The sequence below is a fragment of the Carcharodon carcharias genome, chromosome 11, assembly GCF_017639515.1.
Source record: "Carcharodon carcharias isolate sCarCar2 chromosome 11, sCarCar2.pri, whole genome shotgun sequence".
Classification (NCBI taxonomy): domain Eukaryota; kingdom Metazoa; phylum Chordata; class Chondrichthyes; order Lamniformes; family Lamnidae; genus Carcharodon; species Carcharodon carcharias.
Genome location: NC_054477.1, coordinates 28,569,084 through 28,584,584, shown reverse-complemented (window position 1 = coordinate 28,584,584; position 15,501 = coordinate 28,569,084). Strand labels below are relative to the sequence as shown.

Genomic DNA, 15,501 nt, shown 5'->3' with positions numbered 1-15,501 from the left:
AGTATAAATGTGGTGAAATATATGCTGTTAAAGGGGTGGGGAGGGAGGGGGGGTGGAACAGGTGAAGCTGGATAGAAGGCCAGTGATAGGCGGAAACAAAGGATAGATTGCAAAAGATGTCATTAACAAAAGGGTTGTTAATAATGGTTGTACTGACTAAAGGAGGTGCTAATTAAGAGTGGAAAGCAGAGTGTGAAAATGGCAGGATCAGGGTAAGCATTCTGGAAAGTGACAGATGGCCCTAGTGGGGGTGGGGTGTGGGGAGGGAACAGTGGTGGGAAAGAAGATCGAAAATCTAAAAGCTGGGGATGAAGCAATGAATAAAAATGGAAATAAATTTTAAAACTAATAAAAATGAAAGTAAGTAGGAATAAATAAATAAATAAATATTAAAATTAAAAAATAAAAATGAATATAGAAAAAAGGGGGGATCAAAAAGGAGTGGGGATGGAGGAGAGAGTTCATAGTCTAAAATTGTTGAACTCAATATTCAGTCCGGAAGGCTGTAAAGTGCCTAGTTGGAAGATGAGGTGCTGTTCCTCCAGTTTGCATTGAGCTTCACTGGAATATTGCAGCAGGCCAAGGAAGGACATGTGGGCATGAGTGCAGGGTGGAGTGTTGAAATGGCAAGCGACAGGGAGGTCTAGATCATGCTTGCGGACAGTCCGAAGGTGTTCCGCAAAGTGGTCACCCCTAGTCTGCATTTAGTCTCTCCAATGTAGAGGAGTCCGCATTGGGACAGCAAATGCAGTAGACCAAATTGAAGGAAACGCAAGTGAAATGCTGCTTCACTTGAAAGGGGTGTTTGGGCCCTTGGACGGTGAGGATGGGGGAAGTAAAGGGGCAGGTGTTGCAATTTCTGCGATTGCATGAGAAGGTGCTGTGGGAGGGGGTTGAAGTGTTGGGGATGATGGAGGAGTGGACTGGAGGGAAAGATCCCTGCGGAATGCCACCAGGTGTGGTGAAGGGAAGATGTGTTTGGTGGTAGCATCATGGGAGTTGGCAGAAATGGCGGAGGATGATCCTTTGAATGCGGAGGCTGGTGGGGTGAAAAGTGAGGATGAGGGGGACCTTATAATGGTTCTGGGAGGGAGAGGAAGGTGTGAGGGTAGAGGCATGGGAGATGGGCCGGACACGGTTGAGGGTCCTGTCAACCACCGTAGATGGGAAACCTTGGTTAAGGAAGAAGTAAGACATGTCAGAAGCACTGTTTTGGAAAGTGGCGTCATCATGACAGATGCAATGGAGGTGAAGGAACTGAGAGAATGGGATGGAGTCCTTACAGGAAGCGGAGTGCGGAGAACTGTAGTCAAGGTCTACTCTCTCTCTGTGAGGATTAGTGGCATGTGCTCTCTCCCCCTCAACGAGTAGTAGCAGAGTATGCTCTCTATCTCAATGAGTATTAGCGGAGTGTGCTCATTCTCTCTGCGAGGATTAGTGGAGTGTTCTCCCTTTCTCTCTGAGGATTAGCAGAATGTGCTCTTTCTCTGAGAATTAGTGGGGTGTGCTCCCTCTCTCTTGCTCTGTCTGTGTGGATTAATGGAGTGTGTTCTCCCTCTCTCTGTGAAAATTAGCAGAGTGGGCTCTCCCTGTCTCGTTCTCTCTGAGGATTAGTGAGGTGTGCTCTCTTTCTCTATCCGGGTTAGCGGAGTGTGCTATCTCTCTCTCTCGCTCTCTATGTGAGGATTAGCGGAGTGTGCTCTCCCTCTCTCTCTGTGTGAGGGTTAGTGGAGTGTGCTCTATTTGTGGGGTAACGCGGAGTAGTCCTTTGGGCTCTTGGTATTTTGGGAATTGTTGGGTTAATAACACGGTGAATTTTCTGGTCTGGGCTTTGCCGTGTGTTGGGAGTGAGATTGTGTGGCCAGTCCCGAGTTGACAGGTTCCGGGTTATAAAGAATCGATTCTTCAATCGTTCTATTCTAGGTGCAAGTGCTGATACCCTCCGCTTAAGGTCGAAGGACAGATGACAAGTCAAGTGGGTGAATGTTTGAGAGGTCACTGATTACCCTGCACTGCACAAAGGCTGCTTAAAATCTGTTACAAGTTGGCGGCGGAGAGCGAGGAGTTGAGTGAGAGTCAGCGCCGGTGGACATGACATTCCCAGGTAATCCCTGCCACAATCTCCCTCTTAATCCTGCTCCCGACTGGCACCCCCTCCCACCCCCATCACCAGATGTTACCAACTCGACCAAATGAGCCACAAAACAATCTTGCAAAGAGCTTGAGGCACAGAAACTTGGTCTAAAATTAAATCAGAAATGTTGCAAATACTCAGCAATTCTGGTAGCATCTGCGGGGGGCGGGGGGGGGGGGGGTGGTTGGGGGGAGGAAGTTAACGTTTCAGATTCAAATTATGACTTTTCATCAGAACACTGGAACCTGGCCACTGCTCTGTGCCCGTATTTATGTCCCATCCTTGTTGCTTGCTAAAGGCCCGTCAGTTTAACCCGGCCGCAGTGGGGAAAGTTTTAGGAACCGTCATCCAAGACTAAATTAATAGTCACTTGGACAAATGTGGATTGCTTCAAGAAAGCTAGCATGCGTTTGTTTAAGGCAAAATGTGTTAAGCTTAACATGGTTGGGTTTTTGATGAGGTAACAGAGAGGGTTGATTATTGTGATTGCTGGTGGTGTACACGAACTTCCAAAAGGTATTTGATAAAGTGCCACATAACAGACTTGTTAGCAAAGTTAAAGCGGATGAGCATGGGATGAAAAGGACAGTGACAGCATGGACATGAACTTGGCTGAGTGACTGGAAACAGGATTGTGGTGAACGATCGTTTTTTTTTCAGACTGGAGAAAGGTAAATAGTGGGGTTCCCCAGAGGTCAGTACCATTGCTTTTCTTGATATATAATGATCTAGACTTGGGTGTGCAGGGCACAATTTCAAAACTTGCAGATGACTCAAAACTTGGAAGTATTGTGAACCTTGAGGAGGCTGTGTTAAACTTAAAAAGGCCATGGACAGACTGGTCGAATGGGCAGACAAGTGGCAGATGAAATTTAATGCAGAATGGTACTGAACATTATGCAATCATCAGTGAACATCCTCACTTCTGACTTTCTGATGGAGGGGAAGGTCATTAATGAAGCAGTTGAAGATGGTTGGGCCAAGGACACTACCCTGAGGAACTCCTGCAGTGATGTCCTGGAACTGAGATGACTGACCTCCAACCATCTTCCTTTGTATTAGGTATGATTGAAACTGTTGGAGAGTTTTCCGACTGATTGCTATTGAGTTCACTTTTGTGAAGGCTCCTTGTTGCCACACTTGGTCAAATGCTGCGTTGGAAATAACTTTGCCAATCACCTGGAACTCTACTGCCTGCAATGGTGGTGGAACTAGAAGCACCACTGAATGATTTCAAAAGGAATTTGGATGGACACTTGTGGGAACTAAACTTGCAGGGCTACAGGAATAAAGCTCAGGAATGGAACTGACTGGATTGCACAGAGAGCTGGCATGGACTTGATGGGCCAAATGGCTTCTTTCTCTTTTGCAATGACTTTGACTAAAGACAATCTGATAACATGGAGGTGATCGTTGGGTCTTGTATGTGAGAACAAAACTCTTTTTTCTAAAGGGGAATTCTACTGATTTTCTTTTTAAGTGTCTGTACAGTGGCCCGTAGTTCAGAATACACCCAAGTTTGAAAGAAAAAGTTAAAAATTGCATTTATATAGTGCCTTTTATGAACTCAGGATGTCCTAATGCATGTTTCAGTCAATGAAGTTGTGACTGTGTAAGGCAGCAACATATACATACAACAAGGACCCAGCAATGTGACTATGAAAAGTTAATCGGTGTTGAGCTGTTGGTTGAGTGATTATAAAGTAGCCAGGCCACTGCGGTGACCTCGCCTGCCATGAAATCATCTATGTCCACCTGAGAGGGAAATCAGCAACTTCGTTTAATGTCTCATGTGAAATACTCTGACAGTGCAAAGCACTCTCTTTATGGGGCCATTTGAAGTTGTGAATGATATTTATAATTTTTTTTGCATTAACATAACAGAGCGATCTGACTAGATCATTAATATATTTCCTGATTTTTGTTCTGTTAAATAGTTGAATGAATGATTGAATGGTCCATGGCAGAAAGTTTTGAATGAATCTTATCTTCTCTTTTGAGAAACCCTGAACCAGTACTTTCTAGAAAACTGGTTACTAATTCACCAAAGTAAAACATTACCAGAAATGTTAACTGCAGGACTTCAGACCAGTTTTTACTGTTTTACACTTAATCCTCCTCATTTTTTTGCTCACAGATTCTAAAATGGCCAGTAAGAAGCTGTTGCTTTTAGATGTTGACTGCGGGGTGGATGATGCCCAAGCGATAATGATGGCTCTTGCAGCTCCTAATGTGCAGATCATGGGTATAACATGTACTCACGGAAACACAACCATTGACAATGTGTGTAGAAACGTGCTTCGAGTGCTAAAAGTTTGCCAGAGGACCGAGGTTGGTGATAGAAAATAACGAATATAGTCACAATCCCTTGTAGTGATGCAAATCCCCTTTTTTTAGGGGTAGTTTTTAATTATAAAACATTCTATATTTTTTAAAGAAAGGAAATTGTTCTGGGATGCAGGCATGTTGACAAGGTTGCATTTATTACCCATCTATAAACACCCTGAGAAGGTAATTGTGGGTTACCTCTCTTGAACTGCTGAAGACTTTGTAATGATGGTGCTCCCAAATTGTTGTTAGGCAATGAATTCTGAGGATGGTGGGCTAACATCTCCATTCTTCTTCCACTCGCTCCCGGCCACCACTTTGAACCTGGACTGCTGGCTCATCAGCCACCATTGCGCTTTCCACTTTTCTCTCCAGAATGTCGTGGATGATTGCATCAACGTCCTGGCTTTGACTGAAATTTGGCACATAGATTGTATTGCCTTGCCCCTTACTGAAGCCTGACGTGCTGACTTGCCCCGACCAAATTACTGTGTTGACAATGTCTCCCTCCACTCATCTAATACTTTTTCCTCCTTTGACCACCTCTCTCCCTTACACTCCTCTCACCTTCCTCTTCACAGAATCACAGAATAGTTACAGTACAGAAGGAGGCCATTTGGCCCACCAAAATGCTTGTGTGTTACTCCAGAAACCCTGCCACAAGGCCCACCAAAATATCCTGCCTACTTTCTTTCCTTTGCACTAAGTTTCTCCCTTTTTGCCTCTAAATTCACTGGCTTCCTGTCCTCCTTGAATATTTCCCTTCATTTGTAAACTCTCATATCCATACCATCTCTTTTACCATCTTGCAAGCTCTCAACTCCCAATCAGGGACAAGGCCATCGTGATCATTCCCTGGGCAGCAACAACATGCACACCCCTTTCCCCATATCCACAACTGCTTCTGTGACTTTGATTAGAGCCATTTCAGCATTTTAGTAGAGGAACAGCCAAATGGAGAGATTCAAATATGGAGTTGTGGCGAACGGTTGAGGCATGTTCAAGAATTTTGGAGAGAAAAAGGAGGCTTGCAAGGGTTGAGGATGTTTCCCTTTGAGGAGAGGGAGGGGTTGGTGGCGTAGTGGTATTGTCTGGAGATCCAGCGTAATGCTCTGAAGACCTGGGTTTAAACCCCACCACTGCAGATGACATTTGAATTCAATAAAAAATATGGAATTAAAAGTTTAATGAAACCATTGTTGATTGTCATTAAAAACTCATCTGGTTCACTAATATCCTTTAGGGAAGGAAATCTGCCGTCCTTACCTGGTCTGGTCTACATGTGGCTCCAGACCCACAGCAACATGGTTGACTCTGAAATGGCCTAGCAAGCCATTCAGTTCTCAAGGGCAATTAGGGATGGGCAATAAACGAATAAAAAAAAGGAAGGCTGACTGATGGTTTGACTTCAACCTTGAATAGGTAATAAACGCTTGCTTGAATAGGTAATAAACGCTTGTTTATAGCACCTATATACCAAGATTGAATAAAACTTCAATTGCTATGAAATTTGATTTCTTTTTAAATTACTTCTTCCTCATAAAAATACTCATAAAATTAAATACTTCCAGTTTAATAAGGACTTTAATTGTCAAACTCTGAAAGTATTTTTGAAAATGAAATCATTTATGGAATGTGAGGATTGTTTTATTGGCATCTGTAGTCGCTTGTACACAAAGAAATATCCTACAGAGAACAGTAATCAGTTCATGTAGTTTTTGGTGATGTTAGATGAGGGAAAGTTTTTGCACAGAATGCCCTCTCAACTCACTACTCTTTGATGGGATTTTCAAAGTTCACCTGAACAAATAGCTCAAACCATTATTTGCAATTTTTTTATGCAGTAAATACATTCAGGTCAAATGTGGAATCATTAAAGACTTTTCCCCATCACAGATCCCTGTGTTCCGAGGTGCCTGTAGCTCCCTCCTTGGACAGAGTTTGAATGCTTCAGATTACCATGGAAAGGATGGGCTGGGGGATGTTCCAGACCCTAATGCTCCAGGATTGGAACATCTACAAAGTGAACATGCTGTGAATGCCATGATACAGATAGTCACTGAACACACTGGTCAGGTGAGCTATTCGGCCTTTTGGAAAAGAGAATGCTAAATGCTCAGAGGGAATCTTAATGTGAATTCTGATCCTGTAACTAATCCAATAGAAGCTGACTAAGCAGACTTCTGAATCAATATTAAAATATCAGCAATTAAGCCGCAGTTATTATGATTAAACTGGCTATTGCTTCATTGGGCAGTTTGCTGAATGAAAGACACAGGCAATCACTCTTGTTCAATATTTTAGCCAGTGACAAAATATGACTTATGAATGCAGTTTTGATTTTATCAGTGAGTGACATTGGGCTAATAACCAACATATTGACAGACAATTTATGGAGATTCTATCCCCAAATAAACTCCTGTTGATTATATATTTTGGGTGCCTATTTTGACATTTTAATTGTCCTTTATAGAGGCCAAGCAGGTATGTATGGCTAGCAATGTGTACTACCATAACAGAGAAATGTTTTGACGTTTGACTAATTTACGCATGTTTCATTACAATATGTTGTAAAATTTATCTGAGCAAAATTTTCAAAATAATTTTAGCCCCCTCATTTGATATTAAACTTGCATTTATATAGCACCTTTTTAATGTTGTAAAAGCATCCCAAGGCGCATCACAGGACCGTTACGTGGATCCCTGCAGCTGGCCCCTATAACTGTGCTTCTACCCCAGTTTGGAAGCTAGCTTGATTCAGGCCGTGGACCTCATGCCCAGTAAAGAGCATTCCACTGCCAGCAAGTTTTGTATGGGACATGGCACGAACCGGGTTCCATCTAACGGACATGAGTTTCTATGCTTAGTTGAACACGATTGGCTAAATGCCCTCCCTATTATTCCAATACCTTAAAGGTGAAGAACTAGTTAAACTGCTTCAATGAGAGCAAGCAAGTTCAGATTTCAGGACCACAGTTTAAGCTTGTGACAAAATGACTCTGAATACAAAATTAATCCTCTGTAAATTGCGATTATAAACAGCAAAACCATACATGTAAGCTGCACATTAATACTAGTCCACTGCAAGTTTTTAACATCTTGCTGTTGCTATGCAAAGTAACATTGCTGTTATGTTATATTGCAGATCTCTCTTGTGGCTGTTGGTCCCCTGACCAATGTAGCTCTGGCAATTAAAATGGACCCCACATTCTCTACAAAACTGAAACATTTGTATATCATGGGAGGAAACATGGAAGGTACACCAGAGAGATTGGTCCTTTATTCAGCAAACTTGTGATTTTTATAGAGATAAAAACAAAAAAACTGCGGATGCTGGAAATCCAAAACAAAAACAAAAACAAAAACAGAATTACCTGGAAAAACTCAGCAGGTCTGGCAGCATCGAAAAAAAAAACACCCCCACTAGAGCTATACCTTGAGCGCCCTACCATCCATTCTTAATTAGCACATTCGTTTAGATAATATCACCAACTTTAACTTTAACACCTATGTGTTCTTTTGTACTATTGTTGTTGACATCTTTTGATGATCTGCTTCTATCACTGCTTGTTTGTCCCTACAACCACACCCCCCCTCCACCTCTCTCTCTCTCTCTCTCTCTCCGCCCCCCACACACACACCTTAAACCAGCTTATATTTCAACTCTTTCTTGGACTCGAACTCAAGTTCTGTTGAAGGGTCATGAGAACTCGAAATGTCAACTCTTTTCTTCTCCGCCGATGCTGCCAGACCTGTTGAGTTTTTCCAGGTAATTCTGTTTTTGTTTTTGTTTTTGTTTGTGATTTTTATGATATTATATTGAATAAATCATCAATCTAAACATGTTTTTGTTGTTCAAAAATGCTACTATGCTAGGCAGATGGTAAAACAAAATTGTGTTCTACCAAGATTTACTGAAAAATTGATCTTTACATTCTAATTATAATCTGCACGTATGGTACAAGAATAAATATTTATATTTTGATGAAACAAAATCCAGATGTTTCTCATGCTTAACACAAAAATGTCTACTCCTGCACTCACTCCCTATGAACAAATGTGCAAAGTAATCTGAGATACAGTGGTCAAGGTGAACAATGAATCCTTCCGTTATTGTAGAAAAACACAGGACTTCCACCACGTCTACTGTCATTTCAAAAATTGGTTAGCATACGCCGAAAAAAACAATCATGGACAAAATAATGGAGTTTTTTTTGCAACCTCTGTCCAGATTTGCTTGGCAAACGTACTTCCCTTTGGGCTGTATTTTCTGTGGATTGCTGAGAATTCTGAAAGTTTCACTGGAATAAGGTCCATGAAGATTTTGCTTTCTTTTCAGGCAGAGGGAACATATCAGTCTGTGGGGAATTTAACTTTGTATCAGACCCAGAAGCAGCCTCCATTGTTCTGGATCAGTTCGTATGTCCGACCTATATAGCCACATGGGAGTACACTTTACGTCATTCTCTGCCTTGGGTAAGATATTCAGGATATATAATTACAACGTCAAAATGATTGATGTACGTTCACTATTTTACACTTTCACGTAAAGTGGGCTTTGTTGGCAAGGCTGGTATTTATTGCACGTAGCTAGTAGCCCGGAGAGGGTATTGGTGGGTGGTTCTTCTTGAGCTACAGTTCATGTGGCGAAGGTGCCCCCCCCCCCATCATGTTTGGTGTTCCAGGATTTTCAACAACAGCGATAGACGTTCAAGTCAGGATGGTGTGACCTAGAGGATAATCTGGAGTTTATGGTGTCCCAGTAGATTTGCTATACTGCCCTTCAATTTGGCAATCATGGGTTTGGGAGGTGCAGCCGCAAAGGCTTGGTGAGTTTTAGCAGTGTGTCATAGGTGGTACACAATGCTGCCACTGTGCACTGATCATGGAGAGAGTGAATGTTAAGGCTGGTGGATGAGGTACCAATCAAGCAGACTACTTTACCCCGGATCGGGTGTTGGCAACCTATTGCTCTGGAGCTGCATGAGGCTCTCTAATATCTCATTTGCGGCTTCAATTTAAAGTATTTACATTGCCAATTTGTAACAGTGTGATAACATTTAATGATCAATGTTTCTGCTCCTATTGGGCTATTTTACAAATGTATCGTGAAACTGAAAAATGAATGGCATTTAGAGGACTAATTTTTTTTTTTAACCTGGGTGTGCAATTCAGTCCACCCCAGCAGCCAAAGGAAGGCTTTCTATTGGTTCATGTTGTCATTGTATTAATTAATCCAATATCTGGTTGAACCGTAATCCAGATACATATAGAGCTTTTCACATATCTTATACATTACATGTTCAAATAATACAGTGCAGTTAAACTCACTGCAGAGTGTTAGCAAAACTTAAAACCTTTGCCAAAAAATAACCACTTTGTAGTGAAAGAAAATGTGCCATTATGATTCTCCAGAAAAAGAAGCTGATCAAGCTGAAGGCAAATTTAAGATTTGGATAGATTCAACTTTGAAAACAAAAGTAATGGCTTTTACCTATTCCTGGAATGTAGAAACTGGATTTTTTGCCCAACCTGTATACAAAATTGAATTTACATAAAATTTAGTAGTAAGTGCTGTCATTCTTATAAGCGGCCGAGAGAAGTTAAAGCAAATGACTATTTATAGCATTAATGAGTGAATAAACATTTTTTTTCTTATGCTTTTACTCCATTTTAAAAAAAATCTTGCGACTCACAATAGTTTTGCTTTAGTTCAGTTAAAAGAGGTTGCCGACCCTGCCCTGAATGGTGTTGAGTTTGTTGAATGTTGTTGCATCTACACCCATGTAGGCAAATGGAGAGCATTCCATCTCAATCCTGAAATGTGCCCTGTAGCTGGTGGAGATGCTTTTGGAAACTAGATGAACCTCAGCTGTAGGATAGTCAGCAATTACTTGCTATTGCCTATTGAGTTTTGTGGTAAATCGTGACACCCCACCTCCCTAAACCCAGGATGTTGATGATGGGGTACTAGGTGATGGTAATGTCACTGAACATCAAGGGGAGGTGGTTAGACTCTCTTATGTTGGAGATGACCATTGCCTGGTAATAGAGTTGTCCAAGTCTTGCTGCATGCCTCTCTGGGTCTAGCTGTATTATCTAAAGAGTTGTTAATGGAGCTGAACATGATATAATGATCAGAAACCAGTCCCATTTGTGACCCTTACTTTCATTTGGGCTTGATTTGCTGTAGACTGCTCAGGATTCAGAATTTTTTTAAAGTTCTGCTGGAATGAAGTTCAGTAAAGTTTTTTGTAATTTCAACCAGAGGGTTGGTATATTAAATTAATAAATAAAATGAATATTTCTCTGTAGCATTGAAGATTTTTGATGGAAATAATTTGAAATTGATTGAATTATACAGCTATTTGTTACTTTGTCATATATTTTTAAATTGTGGGTTTTTGACAAGAATATAGTCATAAGCCATGAGTTACACTGGAATTGCTTTGCAAATAGGAGAAAGTGATAATTTTTGAATGGGGCAGATTTTCATTACATTATGTTCTTTCATGTTTGAAAATTTACCAATATTGTCTTAATTAATCATCTTGTACTGTAAAAATGTGAGGCAATCAAGTAGGAAGTTACTCATTTTAAGAGTGAAATATTGAGTTATTTGATATTGTGGATGAATATCACCACTCCACATGTTCAGTGTGGAGTCTCTATGATCTGCTCTGCTGGTGTTCCATTGTTCTTTTTGATATCTACAAGCCAGTAGTAACTTTGCCATATACTAGTAATAGTGAGAGAGATTCCCAGAAGTGTGTAGCTGGTGATTCTGTTGTGTCTATTATAACAGGAGTTTTTTCACAAGTGGATAGATCAAGACACCAAGAAGGCTTGCTTCATGAAGAAGATAACTGGACACAGTGGAGAGCGTGCTAAGATCAAGCAAGATGGTAAAGGGGTGCATCCTCAAGCAGAGTTTGTGTCCTGTGATTCTTTTGCAATGGCGGCTGCTATAGATGAGAGTGTCATTACTGAATACATGCAGTGCAGAGTAAGTGTGGAGCTACAGGGAACACTGACCAGAGGGATGATGGTCCTGGATACACTGAATCGCCAGAAAAACCAGAATCGAGCTTTTGTTATGGTGAAATGTGATCTTGAGAAGTTCAAGCAACTCATGATGTCTGCTCTGAAATAGATAGCAGGATGTTTTCATGGTGGTTCGAAAGAGAAAATTAAAGACCATCATCAGTAGATTTTATAGATCATAAATGTAGTTTTTAAAGCTTAGCAGGAACAGTTACCTTCCCAGTCATCCATTAATGGGTCGGGCTTGTGAAGAAGTGGGTTAAAAAAATACCTCAATATAATTAAAATTTGTTATGGCCGTGTAAACTATTGACTTCACACTGTCACGATACAAAAGTTCAGTCAATCTTGCATCTATAGATCCATCATCAATAGCATCTGATAGTCGAACATATAGATAAATCTCTAATATAGACACTTCATCAGAATCCCACTCTTGGAAAAGAGACACAAAGTTCCACGTTCAGTCACATATATGAAGGCAAAATACTGTGGATGGTGGAAATGTGAAATATGAACAGCGAATACTGGAAATATTCAGGTCATGCCAGGTAGCATCTGCGGAGGGAAAAGCAGAGCTAATTTTCATTCCGCTTACCTTTTGTCAGAACTGTAAAATGTTATAGGTGGAACTCACTCTCCCTACACCTCTCCACCTCTCTACCTTGTTTTCCTCCTTTCAGACATTCCCTAAAATGTACCTTTTTGATTAAAATGTTGGTCATCTGACCTAATATCTCTTTATGTGATTTGTGTCATACTTTGTTTTATAATGCCTCTGTGACAGTGAAGTGTCTTGACATGTTTTATTACATTATAAATATAAGTTGTTATTTCAGGGTTATCCTGGACTATATTTCCATTTTCTCCTTTGTCTCATTCGACACTAACAAAAAGCCTATTTTTCTTTCTTTCAGCTATCTAGGACCCCAAGCTTCAATATCTGTTCAATGCCCCTTCAGGACCCCTCTTCTCTTTCACTTTCCTCCCTTCCAATTTCACCCTTGGCTGCTTTTTTTTTTAAAAACTATTCCATCCAACCTTCCCCTCTCTGACTCTGCTTCTGATGGTTCTGTTGTTCATCTAATTAGTCTTCCTTACCACCCTATCATCCGTTGGTTCTTTTCAGCCCTCCCCTTCACACATGCTTAAAACCCATTAAAGCTGCAGCATTTTCCAGTTGCGATGAAACGTTATCAACCTGAAGTGTTAACCCTGTTTCTCTCTGCGCAGATGCTGCCTGACCTGCTGAGTATTTCCAGCATTTTTTTTTGTTTATATTTCAATTACTTGTGTGGTTTGGGTGAGTGAAGAGGAGAAAGGAGCAAAAAAAAAAGCAAGGGAGAATCATATTAAAACACCACCTTATCAGCTATCTCAAATTACTTTTGGAGATTTGAAGATGACATTTCAGGGAGGAATGCTGAACAGAATATAGGGAGATTGCCATCTTGTTCAAATAATGCCAGGAGATCTTTACAAACAATTGAAAAGCCAGGCAAAACCATGGTTTAACCTCTCATGCAAAAAGTTGGAATCCCAAACTGAAAATTGCATTGAATGAGTCTCATCATATTGAAGCAGGAGCACTGCTTTGCTATGTGTGCAGTCCATTAAACAGAATCCCTGCTTCTAAGAACCCAGGAAGGTAAGGACTAAGAAAAAGCCATTCACATTTTACAATGTTTAAGTATGGAGTGAGTTTGATGGGGCAGTTGGTCTTCTTTTATTCCATATTTTTGGTATGAAACTTTCATCTGTCCATTCGTTCTTAAGATTCAGTTTTGGAGAACACTATGTATTTTAGATTTAATTTGTGAAAACATCTGCCATTCAGTGAGGCAGCTGATGATGGAAATAATAATTATAGGGCATCACAATTGTTAATAAGTGCAATAAATAAATAGCATGATGAGCACAAAAGCGGTACAATATATTTCTCTATATTTCAGCTTTAGTACTCTGTATCACTGTCATTTTAAAACTCCTGATTATGCACTCATGTTCTACCTGACATCACAATAAAGAAAATAATTATTTTCCATGAAATGAGGAAGAATTTAGTCAATTTCAGATGATGCATTTCTCAGTTTTTACCATGCCTCTTTATAAAGAGGCTTTTGATAACACAGTTTTTAATTTCCTAAGAACTTTCTACCAATCAAGTACTGAGATAATGTTATCTTTCCCTTCATTATTGGACCTTCTGAATTAAATATCTATTTTAATAGGAATCTTCACTTAAAATATTGTTGCTGTTTCCAACAGTCTTTGCCTTTGGAACTTGCTTAATTTTTTAACACAAACACATTTTTAATAAATGTGTAATCAGTAACGAACAGAAAAGATCCATTGAATCATAAAGGCCATAAAGGAATTATGTCAGCCACGTGCTAGTGGCAGGATTTGATATCATATTTCTCTTCCTTTGTGGTGACATATCCTGGTGAGTTTAGGCATTACTAAATAAATCAGCTGTTATTGACTATCAAGGAGGCATCTAGTACCATTGATTACTTTTCAATTGATAAATTTAACTGTCAGTATAATGCCTTGCGTTAATTTCCTAAATATAAAGCACATTCAACAGAGGTTGTGGTAGTATTTGCCAGCATTTGAATTAACATATTTTGTTGATTTTTATAGAGAATTTCAGTGTTTGTTTTTAACGGTTCATGCACATTTGCTGACTGGACTATTGGAATGAATGAATGAATGCTAAACAAAAATATAACCAAATTTCACAAATATTTCAATCACAGTATAAATCCGTGTCAGTATATATTGTTTCATTAAGAAATTACTTCTGTATTGAGTCACCCCAATGGTGGCCAGAATCAGAGCGGTTCTGAGTAAAAAGGCATCGAGTGTCCTTCCTGTAGTGAGGTAGAGTGCGGTTCGAAACGTACACTGTCAATCATGCCCACCTATAAAGTTTGAAAAAGTTGACTAACCACATCAAAAAGCTGACATGGCCTAACGAAACCAGATAACTTGAGGAACTGTGTATAATTGATTCTTCTTCCCTTTATCTCTTGTGGGATGTAGGCATCACTGGCAAGGCCAGCAGTTGTTGCCTATGCCTGATTGCCCTTGAACTGAGGGCAGTTAAAAGCCAACCACATTGCTGTAGGTCTAAAGTCATGTGTAGGCCAGACTGGATAAGGATGGCAGATTTCCTTCCCCAAGGGACATTAGTGAACCAGATGGGTTTTTATAGTAATTGATAATAGTTTCATGGTCACCATTACTGAGCCTCACTTTATATTCCAGATTTATTGATTGAATTTAAAATTTCTCCAGCTGCTATGCTGGAATTTGAACCCATGTCCTCAGAGGATTAAGCTTGGCCCCACTTTAGCAAGTCATGCTGCTTCCAGGCAACTTAATGCATAAAATATTATATTGAATTTTGCGAACACTTAATGCTTTTAGATTGTATTCGTTAGTTCAATTTTATTTTCTGCAAAAAATGAAACCCAAGTTCCTCATGTATGACATAATGAAAATAGTACTTACAGTAGGATTACAGTGGGGCATGAACCCAAAATACCATCCAATTGTAATATATGGAGGAAAACTAAAATGCACAAAAGTGCATTTGTTTTTTTGCATGGTGGATGTAGAAATATTTGTAAGCAGCTGGCAGGCTTTGTGCAAAGTCGATTTCCTAGGGTCTAAAATTTAGATTTTGACACATTTTCCAGAATTTTGACATGTTCTGATGTTTGAAGCTAAAGATAATTTATTTTGGAATACAATAAAATGTATAGATTATGGAACCTATTTTACACTAAAAATGCATTGGAAATTCCAATGTCAATCTGGTGCTAAGGAAAGTCTCATTAAGTTAACATTTACCTGTTACACCCGTCAGTCAGGATCACAGTGTTACTCGCAGACATTATCAGTTTTAAACTTTGCTAACGCTAATAACACAATCTCAGGAACAAACCTGTTAAAATGGGCACCTACTCAATAATAAAGAGATCTTG

At 40.0% G+C, this 15,501-nt stretch overlaps 1 protein-coding gene across 4 annotated transcripts; it reads left to right on the top strand.

Moving 5' to 3' along the window:
- The first annotated feature begins 1,458 nt into the window (after positions 1–1,458).
- On the top strand, positions 1,459–13,555 carry LOC121284477 (inosine-uridine preferring nucleoside hydrolase-like). Of its 4 annotated transcripts, none has more exons than XM_041199984.1 (7): positions 1,459–1,618; positions 1,924–2,104; positions 4,272–4,465; positions 6,359–6,538; positions 7,608–7,719; positions 8,802–8,938; positions 11,268–13,555. In XM_041199984.1, exons 2-7 carry the CDS (start codon positions 2,092–2,094, stop codon positions 11,613–11,615), a joined length of 984 nt encoding a protein of 327 aa, XP_041055918.1. In that variant the 5' UTR covers positions 1,459–1,618; positions 1,924–2,091; the 3' UTR covers positions 11,616–13,555. The 4 variants fall into 4 exon arrangements, with proteins under 4 accessions (XP_041055918.1, XP_041055919.1, XP_041055920.1 ...); XM_041199985.1 differs by lacking the exon at positions 1,459–1,618 and adding an exon at positions 1,663–1,723; XM_041199986.1 differs by lacking the exons at positions 1,459–1,618; positions 1,924–2,104 and adding an exon at positions 1,699–1,723.
- Positions 13,556–15,501: the final 1,946 nt, after the last annotated feature.